Here is a 22,710-nt window from a genome sequence, read left to right as displayed (position 1 = left end):
AATGTGAGGTTTCATGTGTTAGCAATTGGATATGTAGATGGGTGAGCCGGTCAAGGATCGATTCAGACTAAGAGTTTATTCAGAGTTATGCATTACAGTCTAGCTATCAATGTGAGGTTTCATGTGAATAAGATTATGTGATATAATTGGTGCCATCTGTGTGATTTCTGATCAGTTTAACTACACTAGCTTAATGTATTTATGTTTGAATGTCTAATTTCAAATGCCCTATTTACTACAGTTAGTAGTGAATTCTCTGTCTCTCAACAGATAGTAGTAGTCTAAGTCCCGATTGGAGAAGGGCTCTTCCAGTGGAGCAGCCTGGAGTGAGTGACCAACCATGGGCCGTCTGGACGATGCTGCCAAGTGCAAGGTGGTGGAGCTGCGGCAGGCGGGTCTGAGCTTCCGCAAGATCAAGGCGGTGCTGGAGCTGGAGAACATCCGGGTGTCTGCCCAGGCCATTTACCTGTACCTCAAGGAGTTCCAGAGGAAGAAGGTTCAGAGGGGTGGTGAAAGTGCTGCAGCCACAGACCCACAGACCACACCTGGGGTTGGAGCAGGGAGGGGAGATGGTGGAAGCCGGGAGGGCTGGAACGACCAGCAAATAAGGAATCTACTGAGGGAGGCGTCACGCCACGCAGGCTATGTTGCAGCGTCAGAGTTCGCCAAGCAGTGTCCTGGCTCCAATCCTCCTGAGGTCAGGGGTCAGGGGCCGTCTGGGACAGGAAGCGAAGGCGCCAGCAGAGGACAGAGCAACAGGACAGAGAAACCGGAGGAAGGGAACAAGAAGGAGGATGAGGATAAGGACATCCAGATTGTCAGTGTCACATCATTGGCTCAGAACTCTCAACAGAGGGGTCTTCCACCCGCAGGAGCAGCGGCTGTGACTGTGACAGGCGCCTACATGCGTAAGAGAGCCACGCCCTCGCCAGCTACTAACCCCATACTGGCAGCACGCAAAAGGCTTCTGGATAAGGCTTTGTCTCATAGAGCAAAGGTAGGCACGTCTCATAGTTCACTAAGACCAAAAAGGGTGCAGAGACATCAAGTTTGAGTAGATATATACAGAAAGGGTTGGTAACTGGCGACCGGTGGGCCAAATTGAGGCCGCAAGCAATTGTATTTGGCCTACAGTTTTTTAATATTAAAAATATATACATTTCAGAAAAATATAAGAAAATTTGCTCCCAAATATTCAGACCAATAAATAGAGATGTGATAGTGTCTCAATGTAATGGAGGTATGTCATTATTCTGGTATTGTCAAATACAATATCGGTTTGGGATTACTTCAGGTCATTTTGCAGTGTACAAATGGATATTATTAGGCCTATGTTCCTGTACTGAGTACAGCACATTGAGTTCATCAACGAGCCTCGGCATTTATGCGCTCTGCACAATTAGCCTGGGGATAGCTTCGGAAGCCCTACTACTCCAAAGTGTGATCAATGAGTTAGCCAGCTAGCTTTGATAAACCAGAACTGACTTTCTGGTTCATTAAGAAATCTAAATGTAGATGTTTTTGTTTGTCAATTAGACTATGCCCATTTCAAGCTTATCTGTCTAAAAAAATACAACGTTATTTCAAGTTGCTGACTAAGTCATTAATCCTGCTTTGTAGTATACCGCTCAGGCTTCTCACGCTCTGTTTGAAAGCCTGGGGAAGATCTCGTGAGGGAAGACGATAAAGGGCTGTAGTATGGTGGAGTCTACATGCTTGTGTAAATCTTTCAGAACAGTGTCATTTACATAAAAATCCAGAACCTGTTTTTCTAACATTCCGCTCCTTGTACACTTCTTATTTTGCATGTCAATGATTGGCAAGGAGTAGAAGTGTAGCAGAAACAGACTGGTAACCAGGCTCTAATTTACAATCATTTGAAATGTTTCAGTAAAAGAAATTGCATTTTTTGTTGTACATGTTCAGGTAGTACACTCCGTTTCAAAATGTTTCCACTTTCTGAACAACCCTGGGTTGAAACAAATGATCATATGAGAGGTGTTATTACTGTGGTCATGTAATGTCTAGGCTGTGATTGGATCTTTATTTTTCCCCAGATAAGAGACTCTTCTTATCAGTCCTACCAGCAAGTAGCAGCTCTGCTGAGAAGAGAACAGTCTAATGCTTCTGGTTCTGATGTACAGAGACCTGTGGCAGCAGATCAACCACAGTCCTATGACCCAGTCACTCAGAGGCTTACTCAAGTGGTGAGTACAAGGCGAAGGAAACTCACCATAATATACACAATTATTATAAATAGTGCCGATTCAATGTCACGAACCGGCTCGAAGTTCCTAACAAAAAGGAGACAACGTGGAGATAAGGAATAACAAAATATATTTATTAATTGAACTAAATACAATTAACAATGGTGTGTGTAGTTGGTAGTGTGAGTAGTTGCGTGCATAAATGTGATGAGGTGTGTTGGAAGGTGCCAAAGCAAACAAAACCGCCACAACCAAAGTCTAACTGTCTACATGGAGAGAGTCTCAATGAATGGGGAAGAGGCATATTTATCCCGGGACACACCCGAGCCCAGGTGTGTCCCATTTCGCTGACGACCCTCCCGGCTCCCATCCTATTAAGGAAAACAAGAGCAAAGAATTTGGCAGACAGAGTGGGTGGGTGGTCGTCACCCCCCATAAAACCGGGGACCAACAAGGACTGTTAGAATCAGGCCAACTCCTAGCATCAGCAACATGTTCAAACAATGAAAAGAACTAAGTTTCCAACCATATCAAATGTGTCCGGGGCACGACCAAAAGAGGAACAACCCCTAGGTAAATCTGGGTCAACTTCCCAGAGCAAACTCTCTCCTGAGAGCTTTCCTTCCCTAACCAGCTCAAGCCGCTCTTGTTGCAGCATTATTTTTGCACGCTCCAAATCCTGTTTAAATTGCAACTCCTTTTCATATTTTAGCTGTAACAGAAGCAGTTCTTTCTGCTGTTCAAAAATAATATTAGGGCTAACAGATGGTGCCGCCATTGTAACGAAATGGGGAGATGGCGAGTCCTCGGCAGAAGCTGCCCCAGTGGTAACTTCAAGAATACCACTCCAGAGTGGCCTTCAATATCAACCTAAGAATTTGACATTTATCACCAATTTCAACCTTGTAGTGTTAAGCAATCTTCAACAGCTGTTCCTTAGGACATAACTCTAACAGTTCCTCTGATGGAAAGCGAATGAACGTGTCTACGTAAGATGCCATAGTCACAAGTAAATACAAAAAAAAGAATCTCGCTCTCCCCCTCTGCTGAGAACACCAGACCACAAGAGAAATGAATCACACTGGGCACCACAGAAGAGAGATGATATATGGAGCTTCCCCAAAACCAACAATAACTCAACCCTAGTCTTCGTGCGGATTTGAGGTGGGTAATTACACACTAGCTTGCTGTCAAGGGAAAAAAGAAAAGACACCCAGCACGCTGGCAGATTCCCTCAAGCCACAGATGTGCCCCGAGACAACTGCTCAGTCCACGGACACCAAACAAAATAACCATGCCCAACATATTCCAAAATGAAACACGTCACTAAGCTTAACGGGGGGAAAAGAAAAGCTATAGCTCTGGGTAGCAAGTTTCACTACCCTACCCAAATCTCCCACTGAGGTACACAGCCGATTGTGCTCACCTCAGACCGATGTCCCAACAGCAAGTAGGGCAAGAGTCTCCAGCCTGGGCAGGGGCCTGGAAACTAACCAATGTACTCTCTCCAACGCAGCAAACTATCCACCGCAGTGGCAAGTTTACCAAACAAAAAAGGCAACCAGTACTGGGCACCAAACATTACAACTCAAACAAACTGTAACAAAAGATGCAAACAAAGCCCCTACAGAGTTTAACATGAACTCTAAGTTCTCCCAAACACAACACACATACTAGTAAGCCAAACGACACTAGTATTAGTCCTTCAGAATGTAACAAAGTGCTATACGCCAAAATGTTTAGGAACCCCCCACTTGTCACAAAATGTCTAGGAACCAACCTTCAGATCCCAGACGAGCCCCCACTTGTCACAAACCACCTCGAAGTTAACAGAAAAGGGAGACGACATGGAGATAAGGAATAACAAAACATATTTATTAACAGATGTAAACTAAATACAGTTAACAATTGTGTGTGTAAGTGATTGATTGGACCCATAAATATGATGAGGGTTGTTGAAAGGTGCCAAATAAAACTGCCACAATCAAAATCTAACTGTGTCTGCATGGAGAGAGTCTCAATGAAAGGGGAAGAGATGTATTTATCCCGGGACACACCCGAGCCCAGGTGTGTCCCATTTCGCTGACAACCCCTCCCGGCTCCGCCCACCGACATCCTATTAAGGAAAACAAGAGCATAGAGAGAGAATTTGGCAGACAGAGTGGGAGGGTCGTCACAATCAACTATTTATCTTTAAGTTGTATTTTGAAATGAACAGCATTACAAAAGTTTAACAGTGGTACATCTTTCAATCTAACAAAAGGTTGAGCAAACACTCGTTTCGATCGGTTTACCTCAGGCAATGCAGTTCCACCCAACACGTGGCATGCCCTGAGTGTTTGTTCATCCTTTTGTTGGATTTCTGTTCATTTCTTGGAAAGACTACGACAGTTAGTGTTTTGTTACAGTATATCAGTAGGGAAGGTCAGGGACAGTAGTAACACATTTTGAAGTTGTTTTAAACATCTTTATTTAACACTGTTTGATATAAAGATTTCAGAATTTCACATGAACAACTTACATTTTGTCTGCTAACTACAGGTAGGCTATAGTTACATGTATACTTTTCACAATTCTGGCTTAGACCCAAGGTCTGAAAGTTACCCCAATAGCAGGGACAGTTGTAACACTGTCTATAATGGTAAACCATTAAAGGTAATTCAACAATGGTATGATTTAAAACAGATATGGATGAAAATACACAAAATTTACAAAAAAACGAGTTCTCTTTTAGGCTTGTCATATTGACCAGAAACTGAATAGCTGACTATATATAAAACAAAATTTAGTATTAGCGTTCAAATAAAATATATATTGTTTTTTCATTTTTTTCAAAGGTTTTATCATAGTTGCATTGCCAAAGTTGTTGTAAAGAAGTGACATTTGATATAAATATGTCCATGTGTCTAAAAGCTATATCATTTGATATAAATATGTCCATGTGTCTAAAAGCTATATCATTTTAGGTAAAGGGGTAAGTTGTAACAATGAGTTACAACAACTAACCCCAGTCATGGGAGCCTTGTGAAAAAATACAATTATTGTCATCAACTATACCAATCAAAAGGCCTGATCTTACTGATAGAATATGTGTCGATACATAGAGAATGTTCCAAAGGTCAATAATGAAAATAGAGAGGCAGCAAAAATATATTTTAAAACATGGCCTCAAAACAAATCTGTCTGTTTGCGGACGACACAACAGTGGTAGGCTTGATTACCAACAACGACGAGACGGCCTACAGGGAGGAGGTGAGGGCCCTCGGAGTGTGGTGTCAGGAAAATAACCTCACACTCAACGTCAACAAAACTAAGGAGATGATTGTGGACTTCAGGAAACAGCAGAGGGAACACCCCCCTATCCACATCGATGGAACAGTAGTGGAGAGGGTAGCAAGTTTTAAGTTCCTCGGCATACACATCACAGACAAACTGAATTGGTCCACTCACACTGACAGCGTCGTGAAGAAGGCGCAGCAGCGCCTCTTCAACCTCAGGAGGCTGAAGAAATTCGGCTTGTCACCAAAAGCACTCACAAACTTCTACAGATGCACAATCGAGAGCATCCTGGCGGGCTGTATCACCGCCTGGTACGGCAACTGCTCCGCCCTCAACCGTAAGGCTCTCCAGAGGGTAGTGAGGTCTGCACAACGCATCACCGGGGGCAAACTACCTGCCCTCCAGGACACCTACACCACCCGATGTTACAGGAAGGCCATAAAGATCATCAAGGACATCAACCACCCGAACCACTGCCTGTTCACCCCGCTATCATCCAGAAGGCGAGGTCAGTACAAGTGCATCAAAGCTGGGACCGAGAGACTGAAAAACAGCTTCTATCTCATGGCCATCAGGCTGTTAAACAGCCACCACTAACATTGAGTGGCTGCTGCCAACACACTGTCATTGACACTGACCCAACTCCAGCCACTTTAATAATGGGAATTGATGGGAAATGATGTAAATATATCACTAGCCACTTTAAACAATGCTACCTTATATAATGTTACTTACCCTACATTATTCATCTCATATGCATACGTATATACTGTACTCTAGATCATCGACTGCATCCTTATGTCACTAGCCACTTTAACTATGCCACTTTGTTTACTTTGTCTACATACTCATCTCATATGTATATACTGTACTCGATACCATCTACTGTATGCTGCTCTGTACCATCACTCATTCATATATCCTTATGTACATATTCCTTATCCCCTTACACTGTGTATAAGACAGTAGTTTTGGAATTGTTAGTTAGATTACTTGTTGGTTATCACTGCATTGTCGGAACTAGAAGCACAAGCATTTCACTACACTCGCATTAACATCTGATAACCATGTGTATGTGACAAATAAAATTTGATTTGATTTGAATCTGTCAATGAAACCAAAGATTGATGGATAAATTTGTTTTTAAATTAAACTTCATAGTTATGTAAAGACTAACCAATCATTGGCACATGGAACAGCTTTCTAAGTAGGTTTTAATTTTATATATTTAGCCTACAACTGACCCATGTTACAATGGACTTGTACTCTGCAGAGGAATTTGGATGGCCAGCAAGGAGGCAGTGTTCCCAGACAGATGTTCCAGCAGAGAGTCGGTGGCCAAGCTGTCCGCTCCCCACACCCTGCTCCTCCCCGTGTGGGCATTCGGCTCCCCAACCCCCACCACCACCACCACCCACCTCCCAGGGTAGTAGCCCTGTCATCCGCCTCCAAAGCCCTGGGAGCCAGGGCATGAACCAGGGCCTTCTCAGGAGAGACAGGAACCCCAGCCCTCAGCAGGCAGCTCACCAGGAGGCTGGAGGGAGATGCGGGGGAGGGGGTGGTGGAGGTGGGGGTCTCCAGGAGCAGGTCCAGACCCTGGGCTCTGAGATCCACAGCCTGAGCCTGGCGGTGCGCATGCTGGTGGAGCAGCAGTACCGGCTGGAGAGGGAGCAGGTCCAGCAGACCCAGGTCCAGAAGCAGATTCTCAGCACCCTGCAGACCCTGGCCTCAAGACTGGAGGCACCCTGTACCAGCCTCCACCAGCAGCGACAGCATCCCAAAACTCCCCCACCCCCGGTCTTACCTGCCTTAGGCTCTGCCTCCTACAGCCAGGACACATTCCCCTTCAGCCAAGGAGGGTATGCTCAGTGCAGCCAGGCCCAGCCCAGCTACAACGGGATGGACAGCTCCAGTCTGGAGACCATAGAGACCTTCAAACTGTCTGGACAGAGCCCCCATGGCATCAACGGCTTCCAGACGGGCAGCAGCAGTAGTACCACCGATAGCCTCCTGCTCACACACACCCCTACATACACGCTGGCGCACACACAGCCTTACTCGTCAGCCTACACACAGCAGCCACACACTCAAACACACATGCCCTCATGCACACAGTCTTACGCCACCACATACACGCAGTCACAGACACAGTCCTATAGAGGAACAGACAGTACAGACGGTCCCAGCACCAGCACAGAGGGAGCTCTCCAGGACTGCATGGCCCCCACCCAGGCCTCTGTTGACCTGGACTCAGACATCACAGTCTCCCCACAGGAAACCCAGCTCAACATCATTAAAGTGGAGGCACTCTAACATGCTGACCAGACCGTGCGTTCGCCATCGTGGGCATGTTTGATTTTGTCCACCCACACCAGACGCAATCAGGGCACGCAGGTTGAAATATCAAAACGAACTCTGAACCAACTATATTCATTTGGGGATGGGTCGAAAAGCATTAAACATTTATGTCAATTTAGTTAGCTAGCTTGCTATTGCTAGCTCATTTATCCTGGGATATAAACGCAAGCAGTGTGGTCAGCATGTAAGGCTTTAGTTCACTCGTATCCAGACTTATAGGGACAGTTTTCTAGACACAGATTAAGCCTAGTCCGAGACTTAAAAGCATGTTCAATGTATAATGGAAATTCTGGATAAGGTGCTTTAGTCCAGAACTATGCTTAAACTGGTGTCTGGGAAACCAACCCATATAGGGTTCAGTTCCATAGTTTAAATCCAAAGTAGCTTCTGCTCTGTTCACATTTGTACATTTAATTATCCACTACCTCTCCTTTAGCCAAATGTTTCAGTACATGTTATGTCTTGGGTTTTTAAGGGATTTCTTATGTTTTTGAAGTGTGTGTCATTATTTTTAGAACCGTGAATATCCCCATAGAAATGAATACCACTTCATTGTCCATTCTGAAAGGAACATTTGTCCTCGAGACTATCTACAATTTTTACATGAAACACTTATTATCAAATCACAAAGAGCAATACAGAAGAAGCACGTTTTAATAATGCATTTGGATTATGTTGCCATCAGTCTTTACAGAGCATAAAACTCTTCACCAATGCAAGGTCTCTGCTGCCTTCTGCTAGATCAGCCTTGAAGTGCAGAATGTCCTGTCTGTACATAACTAAATGTACTTGAATAAAGTGCTACATAATATCCAACAAATTAGGAAGTTATTAATATTTATGGCAGTGTTACAGTGGAACTGATAGCCTTTTAACTACTTTGCAAATATGAAACAAACGGACAATCATATCAGTCAAAAATATCAAATTCCCAGTCGTGCTTCATAACCAACTTTACAAGACCTTTTAAAAATAGGTTATATTTGACAAAAAAATACATGACCTAAGGCATTGTTTGCAGAATATATGAATGCAGTTCAATGCATAATTAATATAATTCACCAATACATTTTTTGGTAGTCCAAAATATATTGCTATCAGGTTGTAAATGACAGCTGGTCTGGTACATTGTTTGCTGCCTCCATTCGGGATGCACCGTTTCAGTTTCAATTACTCAATATTTTTTAACAAAAATGGACGACTCTCTAAGGCTGGGAATGTCAATACAAGGGCAATGATCCCAATTCAGTGATAATGTGGCTAATAGCCTATCGTACATGTGGCAAACACAAGGCCCGCGGGCCGAATAGAACACACAAGCGAGTAAATGAGTCGAGCTGTCATTTACTTTCTGAAATTATAGCCCGATGTGCTCACATTGGTGTGTCCGGTTTACAGTGCGCAGTGTGGGGGGAAGTGACAGACATGCCACAGTCCAGGCTAGGCTTCTCAAATGTTGCAGTCTGGCTTCGGGTTTTTAAAGCTTAACAATGATTAACTCAAAAACTAAACCTTCAACAAAACACAACACGAAAGAGTTACATGTATGCCTATTACAGCAACATTTGAGCAGTAACCTGGCTACTCAACTACAATATACAGTATTTTGAGTGCTGCAGTGCAAAAAAATTAATAACATGTTTTAAGTTGAAATGTTACAACAATCCAAAGCTAAGTTGTCATTTGGAGTTAATACTTTTTGATATTGGTTGCAGCATATTGTGCACATCTCTGCAATCATAGTACCACGGCTAGAATAATATGATTTATCTCTGGTTTTAATATGCTAAATTGCGACAGCATCCTATGTACATAAGTGGACATTATAAAAGGCCATATTTAAGTTTGGGTTGCAGATGCACGAAGAAAACAAAAAACAAATAGGCTATGTCTGGTCCGTGATTTCATTGGAGGAGTGGGTGAGTGACCGGCTTTCCCCCCTCATATTGTTTTTCGTTGGCAACAGCTAGAGATGCTGCAGCTGTTATTTGGTTAGCTAGCTATGCTGAACTTGAACGACTGTTATCCACAGTTGTCAAATGTATTTGACATCGATCAAAAGGGTGGGCAGGCCAGTTCCCATTCCGTTGTCAAAACGTGGGTAGGGACATGCTTGGATTGACAGGTAAGCTGCAGAAGGACAAGCAGGCTACTATTCCCCAACTTTTATTAGGGCAATTTTGACGGTCAACTAGCTGAAAAAGTTTGAGAGCGTTTATCTAATGTTCCCTCATTAGATTTTAGCTCATCTCACTATGGCTAGCATTAGTTGTTGATGTGCATAGGTAATTGAGGGAGAGCGAAAATACAGTTTCATGGCTGTTTGATCAAAATTATTGTTTAGTTCCCTAATGTAAGAGGACTCCTGTGCTATTTACATTTTTGCAGAAATCCATTCAGTGGCTTTTGGCGAATGTGTTCAAATGATCTAAAGTCGTGCTGTTGCTACTGCCTGTAAACACATAGTTAAGTTCAAAGTGAATGATTGCAGGCCCTTGCAGTGTTGCCAACTCCTCAGTAAGGAAAGTAGCTATTGGCTGTCCTAAAAGTTGCTAAATTACATCATCACATAATTTGCATAATTGGACATGTGCATGTAATTGTGATGGACGCTGTGGGAGAGATAAAAAGTGAGTAAACACCCTAAATATGTTTAGAACTACAAATGAACTTTCTTCTGTCGATTCTTTTTTTTTTTTTTACGTCACAATTCCAACCCTCCTCCTTTATCCGGGCTTGGGACCGGCAAGTGACCCAAAAAAGACACTCTGGCAGAGTTACTTATTTTTATTTTTTTAAATCTTAATTTAATTTGGTTTGGTTTTGAATCTTATGGGCCACTTAGGAGCCTACAACAAGTCACAGTAAAACATGAACATTTTTAACCATAATAAAAAAAATTGTATACACTCTGGACCAAAAAGAGACAATAGAATAAAATGTCAATGGCAATGTGAGAAAATGATGGTAACTAGTCTGGCCCTAATTCAGGTTAATAGTTTTTTTTAATGTAAGCCAGGGCGGGATCAGCCAGCTGGGGCTTCCCGCACGCGCGATTCATTTGCAGTCTGGACACAGAGGGGTGAGCATCTCCTGCTCTGACTGCAGCTGGGAGGGACTGCTGCGCGAGGACTGGACTGCCTGTGAGTGCTTTGGGACAGCACCCACTGCTCGTTGAGAAGAGTAAGAACGAATCGTGCTTTCGCGTCAGTCTCCAAAAGTCTCCAATAAACACCATAAAAAGTCACTAGATTTGTTCGCTAGACGCTTTTTGGAAAATTTGTCACTAGAGAGTTCTGAATACTCGCTAAAGATAGCGACAAAGTCGCTAAGTTGGAAACACGGGCCTTGTGGCAACTGGCTTATTTGCATATAGGCCTACTGTAGCTCTGATTGGCTATGGAGCACCGGTCTGTGTAGAATCCGATCCTGGACAGGACAGACGTTTTTATTCGGTTTTATTTAATGCAGTGTCTATTCATTGTCCAAACGCACGGCCGCTTTCCGACTACTGCTATATTATTTTCACAAATGCCTTACTATACGTCATTCCCAAACATTGTATATTATGATAATGTAAAAATGACCATATCTAAGTACTCGCTTGTCAGAATATTTAAAAAAGGTGTTACAAATATTTCATGTTGCTAAATGCTGTCAATTCCACTTTAAGCTTTTAACAGTTTCGATGAAATCTTCTAGTTGAATGTTTTACATAGTGATTGCTTCCCACTGAACGCAGACAGCAATTCAACATCTATTGCACGTTGGTTCAATGTAATTTATCAATGGACAAGGAGAAGATTAAATTAGCCACCAGCCAGCTAGAGAACCGTTAGTAAACAACTTTACTTCAAGCAAGACTTATTGGCTGCGTTTACACAGGCCGCCCAATTCTGGTCTTTTGCCAAATTGTTGGCAAAAGAGCTGATCTGATTGGTCAAAAGACCAAATAGTGGAAAAATATCAGAATAGGGCTGCCTGTGTAAATGCAGTCTTTGTTTCAAGTGTCCTTTCATATCTGGTACCGCTCACGGAGAGAAAGTAGGCAGCCATACTTCCACTCCTGCTGGTTCTAGCTAGTTAGTGTTAACCATATTTGCTACCTAAAACTAAGAAGTACGCTTGCTAGTCATATATACATATACACTGCTCAAAAAAATAAAGGGAACACTAAAATAACACATCCTAAATCTGAATGAATGAAATATTCTTATTAAATACTTTTTTCTTTACATAGTTGAATGTGCTGACAACAAAATCACACAAAAATTATCAATGGAAATCAAATTGATCAACCCATGGAGGTCTGGATTTGGATTAAAGTGGAAAACCACACTACAGGCTGATCCAACTTTGATGTAATGTCCTTAAAACAAGTCAAAATGAGGCTCAGTAGTGTGTGCGGCCTCCACGTGCCTGTATGACCTCCCTACAATGCCTGGGCTTGCTCCCGATGAGGTGGCGGATGGTCTCCTGAGGGATCTCCTCCCAGACCTGGACTAAAGCATCCGCCAACTCCTGGACAGTCTGTGGTGCAACGTGGCGTTGGTGGATGGAGCAAGACATGATGTCCCAGATGTGCTCAATTGGATTCAGGTCTGGAGAACGGGCGGGCCAGTCCATAGCATCAATGCCTTCCTCTTGCAGGAACTGCTGACACACTCCAGCCACATGAGGTCTAGCATTGTCTTGCATTAGGAGGAACCCAGGGCCAACCGCACCAGCATATGGTCTCACAAGGGGTCTGAGGATCTCATCTCGGTACCTAATGGCAGTCAGGCTACCTCTGGCGAGCACATGGAGGGCTGTGCGGCTCCCGGTCATGCTGGAGGATGTTGCAGGCAGCAGAACGTTCTCCACGGCGTCTCCAGACTCTGTCACGTCTGTCACATGTGCTCAGTGTGAACCTGCTTTCATCTGTGAAGAGCACAGGGCGCCAGTGGCGAATTTGCCAATCTTGGTGTTCTCTGGCAAATGCCAAACGTCCTGCACGGTGTTGGGCTGTAAGCACAACCCCCACCTCTGGACGTCGGGCCCTCATACCACCCTCATGGAGTCTGTTTCTGACCATTTGAGCAGACACATGCACATTTGTGGCCTGCTGGAGGTCATTTTGCAGGGCTCTGGCAGTGCTCCTCCTGCTCCTTCTTGCACAAAGGCGGAGGTAGCGGTCCTGCTGCTGGGTTGTTGCCCTCCTACGGCCTCCTCCACGTTGTTAGAGTTGCGTCAATTCAAATCTGGTATCAGGATAAATATGACAATGAGTCACCGATTGTATACTATGTATTTTTTATTAGCTAAGCAATAAATGGTAAATGCAATTTTCGTATATACGGGCTCTCTGTCCCACCTCGCAGGGCAAAACAGAGAACTGACCAGATGTATGTAAACAGTATTATTTATACTGTGATAGACATTTCCAACCCGTCTGTTGGCCTATCACAGTAGAGACTGGGCGTGGTTTAAACTTGCTCAGCCTATTGCAGGCGCTCAGGCGGGTCCCCGCCTCTTGGCGCTTCTGTTGATAGATGTAACTGTTGCTGCGAAGAACATCCATGCGCTCATACCGTTATCTCGCACCTGGCTCCTGTTATCTAACAAAAGACCGCTTGTTCTCGCAACACCCCGCTCTGAATGTGCCCCCCTCCCAACTCATTGAACAGTTCCTGTCTTCATGCTACTTTTCCATCATGAGAAAGGCCCATGGCCTTGAAACTGTTAACAATGTTTCAAGTCAGCTATGTTGCATAACACATACATGCATCCACACAAGCCAACAGCAGATAATATTCAAACACATATATGGTAACGGGCTATAGTGCATAACACAGAAACCTCATAATCCCCCTTTTTACACCCCCAAGGGGTGTAACCACACCATCTGATATACTAGGTTGCTGATGAACCCAGGAACTTTAAACCTTTATTTTGTGAATATATGAAGTGATGCACGTCCCTTTGTTGATTAACATATATATAAACTGGAGTTTTTGATTCCCCCTTTTGACACCAAGGGTGTCACTCATTATCCTTTATTTCAGCGGTCCCAACATAGTAATATGTTAATAGCATTTCATGAAAATAATAAAAAGTTTATTATTAATAAAACATTTTTTTTTTTTTTTTTTACAGAGAAACAGAAAAGAAAAATCAACCAAGAAAAATAGAAGAAAAAAAAAAATCGACAAGTGATATATGCTTTTGTCTCCCCCTTTTGACACCCATAAGGGTGTCACTTTGCAAAAACAGGATAAAACGTTATTGTTTATTGACATGTAAGATATAGGATAAAACGTTGGTCATGGAAAACAGAGTAAAGCAGAGCAAAGCATTATTATAAACCATCTGGTCTTCTCAGCTACTCCTATCCTGTACCAGGTGGGCTCCTTGCCACCCCGGGACTCTAAACCTTCACATAAGAGAGGACAAGTTATATCGTACACGTTATGTATTTAAGAAGTTATCATTCCACAACCTCACCCACAGCAAACCAGGGGTCATCCTCAGTCAGCCCCATCCTCCCCTGAAAGCTTGATTCAGTATCAGCATCTCCAACTGGAGCATCAAGCAAAGGCATCATGCCTGAAGCCTTCACCACATCTGTAACAGACTTCTTAAAACACGGTATGATGCAAGCAGCACAACACATCAATAACAAAAATACAAGAATTAGGGTCAGAAATCCAGTAACCACCATACTAAGTGTACTTACCAAACCAGGCTCCCAACCAAGAGAACAGTCCAGACTCCTCCACCCCCGCCATGGTCCTCATCTCAGCAGATAGTGCATCAAGCCCACTAAGGGCCTTAGATATACTACCATCTGGACTGGTGTTATTAGGAATATACGTGCAACATTGTTCACCGAACATCTTACAGACACCCCCCTGACTGGCAAGAAGCATATCCAAAGCAAGTCTATTCTGTCTGGCAACCCTAGATGTGGCCTCAAGCTGTTCAGACATACCAGTGAGTGCATCACGGGGGTAATTCACAAAACGCTGTTGATCATAGTAGATGTAATTAATCCATGCAGTCTGTCTAGCATCCACTATGGCTGGACCCATAATAGGTAGTAAGTGTCAGAGTCCATCATTCCTACCCAAGGCCTGAAACTCATGAGGAACCCCCACTGGCACTCCCAACAGGTTAGTGTGTATGTCAACTACATCCTCTGTCCATGGAGCACTACGTCTATGTCTCCCATGGGATGGAATGTTTTCACGTCCCCTGGATACAGAACCCAACAGCTGTTCAGAAGTAACATCAACAATGGTCAGTGGAATTATCAAACTGGTCAGAGCACACGTACCTTGCCAGTCTCCTCTAAGAATGGGTCTCAGTACTCTTTTGGGTCCACATATCCACCACACATCAGCCAGACCACTAGTTTGGTTTAGGCCTGTAACTGGCCAAGTGGAATTAATGGTTATGTTACTACTGCAATCAGCTTCAGGCAATCTCCCATAATCGATGCCATTACCTGTACCCGTGATGTAACTGTAATTGCCCCCATATGCCTTAACACCCCAAGGGGCCCGATGAGGAGGCACTGTAGGAAACACAAGGCTCAAAGAGGAACAGAGAGTTGAATTGGGCTGAACCTGGTAAAAACCTCTCAGAATACACAACCACCCCTCTCCTTCTCCTATAGCAAATGGGTGTGTAGCCAGAACAGGTCTAGCATGACCAATGTTTCATGTAACTCATGCAGTCCTTTCTTTTCAGGGTCTTAGCTGTATACCTCATATAAGACAGCCACAAATTGTCCCTACCATCAAAACCAGTCTCAGTGCCTAATTGATCAATAGCTGAATAGTCTCTAACATTAATTACCTGAATGGGATTTTTAACACAGTGGTGGCAGGTTCGGTCCAGGGGTGGTAGAGGAGTGTGTCTGGCCTTGGTTCGTCTGGGACCTCTGTGGTTTTGGCAGTACCTTAATAGAAAACACACCCATCGTGTCTGTCCCGGTCCTTTGTAGTCCGAGGGTGTAAGTGCCTGCATCAGAGAGCTTAATAGTTTTGATGGTTAGTAGGATTTCATCACCTTTACAGAGTTCAACAGTGCTCCCAGGTTTCCCCCATATCATGGAAAACCTATCCACATTTGTGGGATCCCCTATGCTATAAGGATACCCTCTTCTCCAATCCCAGAACTGTCCCAAGTTGGTTATCATGTAATCCCCATACGGACACCCTCCCCCATTACACAGGTACACTGGCACCCTCCTATACACAGGTGTTAAAACCAAACACAAATATCTCAATTTCTTCCCTGCCCTGTTGGCTCAAAATATGTCCCAAATACTTAACATGAGTCTACCACAATTAAAACTTATCCTAGCTAATTTTCACACCTCATTCATCAGAGAAGATATGACACTATAATGTACATTTCACTGCCTTTTTATATTAAAAGCCCTTAATATCAGTATTACAAATGACCCTAGATTCTCCATCCAAATGGCTTTCCAATGAGGCTGATCAGACCACAAAGGAAAGTTACAATGGAGTTCATAAGTCATACCACCCCTCCAAAGAAGTGTTTCTTACTATATTAAACATTCCTCTATCAAAAGATTTCACCTATTTAATTAAGACTCAGAAAATAAAAAACGTATAATATTTCATATTTGAGTGTACCCCTTTAAGATATCTTGTCTCTGGGAACATTGAAGTCCGCTTAAACTCAAAACGTTTGCTACAAACAAAACCTAATAATTATAATAATACCCTCAAATAATTTGTTTTAAATTTCCTCAATGTTTCATGTAACTCATTCAGTTTTTAAAGGATTGTCTCCCCAAAATGCTTTATACCCTGCCAATAAACTCACACATTTGTGATAAACGTGCACTGTCCCTTTAACATAAAATAAATCAGCCTGCAATCCACTTTGCGGGCTTTTCATTGTTCCCCATAATGAAAACAGATTCTAATGTTAGTATACCTTAACCTCCTGTTTAACTTCAAATGGTGTTATCTGAACAATCAAACCAAAATCAATAACTGGGAATGATTGTAAAATGATATTCAGCTACTTTTTAAAAATTTATTTGGAACTTTTTTTATTTTTCTTCTGTAAAGTGACTCAAAGCTATAATGCACGCATTTTCCCTCTCAATGACACAACCAATTTTCTCTGTCATAATTTGAGGAACGTTATTGTGTAGTCAACGTAATAATGCAGTTTTACCTTCCAACTTCCTCTACCCCAAAATGTAAACGTGCCATGTACTTCACTAAATTCATAAGAACATTTCGATGGGCACAAATCTATTTTAATTGTCTCTTCATTATTATTTAGAATTAATCAGATTTAGATAACTGTCTCATCCCATGACCCAGCACCTTTAAAAAATAAAATAAATAGACTCCATTCCCAATAGGCTATTCCAGTGATCATTTGGGAAACACAATGTATTACATAGAAATTGCCTCGCCATTATCTCGAACGGATTAGTCTCTCAATTCAAATCAAATCAAATGTATTTATATAGCCCTTCGTACATCAGCTGATATCTCAAAGTGCTGTACAGAAACCCAGCCTAAAACCCCAAACAGCAAGCAATGCAGGTGTAGAAGCACGGTGGCTAAGAAAAACTCCCTAGAAAGGCCAAAACCTAGGAAGAAACCTAGAGAGGAACCAGGCTATGTGGGGTGGCCAGTCCTCTTCTGGCTGTGCCGGGTGGAGATTATAACAGAACATGGCCAAGATGTTCAAATGTTCATAAATGACCAGCATGGTCAAATAATAATAAGGCAAAACAAACTGTTGAAAGGAGCAGCAGCACAGTCCGGTGGAAGTTGAAACTGGAACAGCAGCATGGCCAGGTGGACTGGGGACAGCAAGGAGTCATCATGTCAGGTAGTCCTGGGGCATGGTCCTAGGGCTCAGGTCAGTTGAAACTAGAGCAGCAGCATGGCCAGGTGGACTGGGGACAGCAAGTAGTCATCATGTCAGGTAGTCCTGGGGCATGGTCCTAGGGCTCAGGTCAGTTGAAACTGGAACAGCAGCATGGCCAGGTGGACTGGGGACAGCAAGGAGTCATCATGTCAGGTAGTCCTGGGGCATGGTCCTAGGGCTCAGGTCAGTTGAAACTGGAACAGCAGCATGGCCAGGTGGACTGGGGACAGCAAGGAGTCATCATGTCAGGTAGTCCTGGGGCATGGTCCTAGGGCTCAGGTCAGTTGAAACTGGAACAGCAGCATGGCCAGGTGGACTGGGGACAGCAAGGAGTCATCATGTCAGGTGGTCCTGGGGCATGGTCCTAGGGCTCAGGTCCTCCGAGAGAAGAAGAAAGAGAGAAGGAGAGAATTAGAGAACGCACACTTAGATTCACACAGGACACCGTATAGGACAGGAGAAGTACTCCAGATATAACAAACTGACCCCAGCCCCCCGACACATAAACTACTGCAGCATAAATATTGGAGGCTGAGACAGGAGGGGTCAGGAGACACTGTGGCCCCATCCGAGGACACCCCAATTCAACCTAAACAAACTATCAAAACGTTCAGTCATACCTTGAACAAATATTAATAACCGTATCAATCCGGGCAAAACCCATAAATATTTGAACTACAATCAGAATTCATTTTAGTCTATCGATGTCAAGGCTGAGACACGAACCCCAGTCCCCCGCATTGAAGGCAAAAATTTTACTCCAACGCCATTCAAATGATTGAGTTTCCCCGCCAATAACCATACCATTATAATTGTCTATACTAGCAAACTCCGGCACCGAGACAATTCCCAGAAAACATTACAATTCAAAGGCCCAAGCTTTTCCCCAGCGAGGATTCTCCTTATTCTCCGTTTTAGCGTCTCCAATATCAAACCAGGCTCCCTGTCGACTGGGAGCCCGTTGGGCGCGGCAATGCTGCCCTCTTCTGTCCACTCCCTGTATAGTTTCTCCTTTCTTCTTCCAGTCCTTTCCCTCTTTTCCTCCATTGGTCTCTTATGCTGATTTCAATGTTTTCAACACCTTCTCTACCTCCTGATAAGCCATTGTCTAATGTATTTCAATTACTTGTTTTAATTTGAATACAATATAAATTATCAGGTTCAATTGTGTGCTGCCTTAGAATGTGTCCCAATCTAGCCACTGTCTAGTAAACACCGTGCACTTCTCCTTTACCGTTTCAAAACATAACCTAGTACATCGACTTAATACCTAATGTACCACAATCATACGGTTCGACTCTCTCAAACCTTCAAACATACATCAGTTCGAATCACTCAAACCTTACAAACATACACGGTTGAATCACTCAAACCCTACAAACATACGTCAGTTTGAAATCACTCAAACCTGCAACATACATCAGTTCGAATCACTCAAACCTGCAAACATACACGGTTGAATCACTCAAACCTGCAAACATACACGGTTGAATCACTCAAACCTGCAACATACATCAGTTTGAATCACTCAAACCTGCAAACATACACGGTTGAATCACTCAAACCTGCAAACATACACGGTTGAATCACTCAAACCTGCAAACATACACGGTTGAATCAGTCAAACCTTACAAACATACGTCAGTTCCAATCACTCAATTTAAATAATAAAAATGTGCAGTTATTTATCTTCCCTTACTCTTATGCAATATAACCAGGTACTATAACCCTTATAAGGATCTATAAACCTTTCATTCAAACTTGATACCAGCTACAACTGAAATATCTAATGTACTACAAATTCTTCAGCAACCATCCTGTAACGGTTTTCTAATGGTGAAGGAGAGTCGGACCAAAACGCAGCGTGTCGATTGCGATTCATGTTTTAATAAACAAACGTAACACGAATCTAAACAACACTACAAAACAATAAACGAAACGAAAACAGCCTATACATGTGTCAACTAACATCTAACACGGACATCAAGACACTCAGGACAATCACCCACAATACAACCAAAGAATATGGCTGCCTAAATATGGTTCCCAATCAGAGACAACGATAAACACCTGCCTCTGATTGAGAACCACTTCAGACAGCCATAGACTCTCCTAGAACACCCCACTAAGCTACAATCCCACTAACATACACACCAAAACCCCAAGACAAAACACACCACAATACAAAAACTCCATGCCACACCCTGGCCTGACCCAATACCTGAAGAAAAACACAAAATACTTAGACCAGGGCGTGACACATCCAATGTAACACAGGTCTTTTTAATTTGTTGGCCTGCAAATTTTATCCGTAGATCATTCACTCTGATACAGCGCGCCCACTAATATCCCAGTGGTACTGCACTCACTCAAAATTTACCCAAAGTAAATATCCATTTATACTAGAAATATTTCCTCATGCACAACAGTACACAGCATTCATTGTTACATTCCGATCCTGCTCACACACACACACTTGTGAATTCCTTTAACCAATCCGATTCACCGTCTTTCAAACAACTGGGTACGCGTTACACCAACCGACCCATTTAGTACATTACATTCGTTGTTATACCATAAGAGCGATCGATCAGTTCAAAATTGCATTTACCACAGCATATATGTCATATTCAATTATTTTTGTCAATGTTAGTATTCACATAATTTGGTAACTTACATCAAACAGGTGTCTCACAAAACTAAATTTGGATAAGTCCAATGTGCAGAACTTTAGTTTTTCACAACAGGTGTCTGCTTACCTCTTTTAGTTGACCGGTCAGGATTTGTGAGACACACCGTCTGACAACAGTACTGGCCAATCGGCCGGACAATTTCCAGCGTCGTCCTTCTACCAGATCACGTCGGTGGTCACCATGTTAGAGTTGCATCAATTCGAATCTGGTATCAGGATAAATATGACAATGAGTCACCGATTGTATACTATGTATTTTTTATTAGCTAAGCAATAAGTGGTAAATGCAATTTTCGTATATACGGGCTCTCTGTCCCACCTCGCAGGGCAAAACAGAGAACTGACAAGATGTATGTAAACAGTATTCTTTATACTGTGATAGACATTTCCAACCCGTCTGTTGGCCTATCACAGTAGAGACTGGGCGTGGTTTAAACTTGCTCAGCCTATTGCAGGCGCTCAGGTGGGTCCCCGCCTCTTGGCGCTTCTGTTGATAGATGTAACTGTTGCTGCGAAGAACATCCATGTGCTCATACCGTTATCTCGCACCTGGCTCCTGTTATGTAACAAAAGACCGCTTGTTCTCGCAACACCCCGCTCTGAATGTGCCCCCCTCCCAACTCATTGAACAGTTCCTGTCTTCATGCTACTTTTCCATCATGAGAAAGGCCCATGGCCTTGAAACTGTTAACAATGTTTCAAGTCAGCTATGTTGCATAACACATACATGCATCCACACAAGCCAACAGCAGATAATATTCAATCACATATATGGTAACGGGCTATAGTGCATAACACAGAAACCTCATAACGTCTCCTGATGTACTGGCCTGTCTCCTGGTAGCGCCTCCATGCTCTGCACACTACGCTGACAGACACAGCAAACCTTCTTGCCACAGCTCGCATTGATGTGCCATCCTGGATGAGCTGCACTACCTGAGCCACTTGGGTGGGTTGTAGACTCCGTCTCATGCTACCACTAGAGTGAAAGCACCGCCAGCATTCAAAAGTGACCAAAACATCAGCCAGGAAGCATAGGAACTGAGAAGTGGTCTGTGGTCACCACCTGCAGAACCACTCCTTTATTGGGGGTGTCTTGCTAATTGCCTATAATTTCCACCTGTTATCTTCTTCCATTTGCACAACAGCATGTGAAATGTATTGTCAATCAGTGTTGCTTCCTAAGTGGACAGTTTGATTTCACAGAAGTGTGATTGACTTGGAGTTACATTGTGTTGTTTAAGTGTTCCCTTTATTTTTTTGAGCAGTGTATTTCAAGGCCTACCTTCAAACTCAGTGCCTCTTTGCTTGACATCATGGGAAAATTAAAATAAATCAGCCAAGACCTCAGAAAAAAAATTGTAGACCTCCACAAGTCTGGTTCCTCCACAAGTCAGCAATTTCCAAATGCCTGAAGGTACCACATTAATCTGTACAAACAATAGTATGCAAGTATAAACACCATGTGACCACGCAGCCATCATACCGCTCAGGAAGAAGATGTGTTCTGTCTCCTAGAGATGAATGTACTTTGGTGTGAAAAGTGCAAATCAATCTCAGAACAACAGTAAAGGACCTTGTGAGGATGCTAGAGGAAACAGGTACAAAAGTATCTCAATCCACAGTAAAACATAACCTGAAAGGCCGCCCAGCAAGAAAGAAGCCACTGCTCCAAAACTGCCATAAAAAAAGCCAGACTACGGTTTGCAACTGCATATCGTACTTTTTGAAGAAATGTCCTCTGGTCTGATGAAACAAAAATAGAACTGTTTGCCCATAATGACCATTGTTATGTTTGGAGGAAAAAGGGGGAGACTTGCAAGCTGAAGAACACCATCCCAACCGTGAAGCAAGGGGGTGGCAGCATCATGTTGTGGAGGTGCTTTGCTGCAGGAGGGACTGGTGCACTTCACAAAATAGATGGCTGCATGAGGAAGGAAAATGATGTGGATATATTGAAGCAACATCTCAGGACATCAGTCGGAAAGTTAAAGCTTGGTCGCAAATGGGTCTTCCAAATGGAAAATGACCCCAAGCATACTTCCAAAGTCGTGGCAAAATGGCTTAAGGACAACAAAGTCAAGGTATTGGAGTGGCCACCACAAAGCCATGACCTCAATCCTATAGAATTTTTTTGGGCAGAACTGAAAAAGCGTGGGTGAGCAAGGAGGCTAACAACCCTGACTCAGTTACAGTGCCTTGCGAAAGTATTCGGCCCCCTTGAACTTTGCGACCTTTTGCCACATTTCAGGCTTCAAACAT

At 43.2% G+C, this 22,710-nt stretch overlaps 1 protein-coding gene across 5 annotated transcripts in view; it reads left to right on the top strand.

Annotated features, from left to right (window-relative positions):
- LOC135564723 (uncharacterized) overlaps positions 1-22,710 on the top strand; it is a 50,503-nt gene that overhangs the window by 646 nt on the left and 27,147 nt on the right. For 2 of the 5 annotated variants that reach the window (XM_065010620.1, XM_065010618.1), the window contains exons 2-4: positions 271-997; positions 2,058-2,207; positions 6,760-7,062. In XM_065010620.1, coding sequence (XP_064866692.1) covers positions 341-997; positions 2,058-2,207; positions 6,760-6,960 — 1,008 coding nt within the window. In that variant the 5' untranslated portion in view covers positions 271-340 and the 3' untranslated portion in view covers positions 6,961-7,062. Of the gene's footprint in view, positions 1-241; positions 998-2,057; positions 2,208-6,759; positions 7,063-13,979; positions 16,415-22,710 lie in introns of those variants that run through there. The other 3 variants (XM_065010621.1, XM_065010619.1, XM_065010622.1) reach the window with 3 other exon arrangements.

This window comes from Oncorhynchus nerka, linkage group LG26, assembly GCF_034236695.1.
Source record: "Oncorhynchus nerka isolate Pitt River linkage group LG26, Oner_Uvic_2.0, whole genome shotgun sequence".
Lineage (NCBI taxonomy): Eukaryota > Metazoa > Chordata > Actinopteri > Salmoniformes > Salmonidae > Oncorhynchus > Oncorhynchus nerka.
The sequence above is the reverse complement of the archived record's forward strand: the minus strand, read 5'-3'. Positions and strand labels throughout refer to the sequence as shown.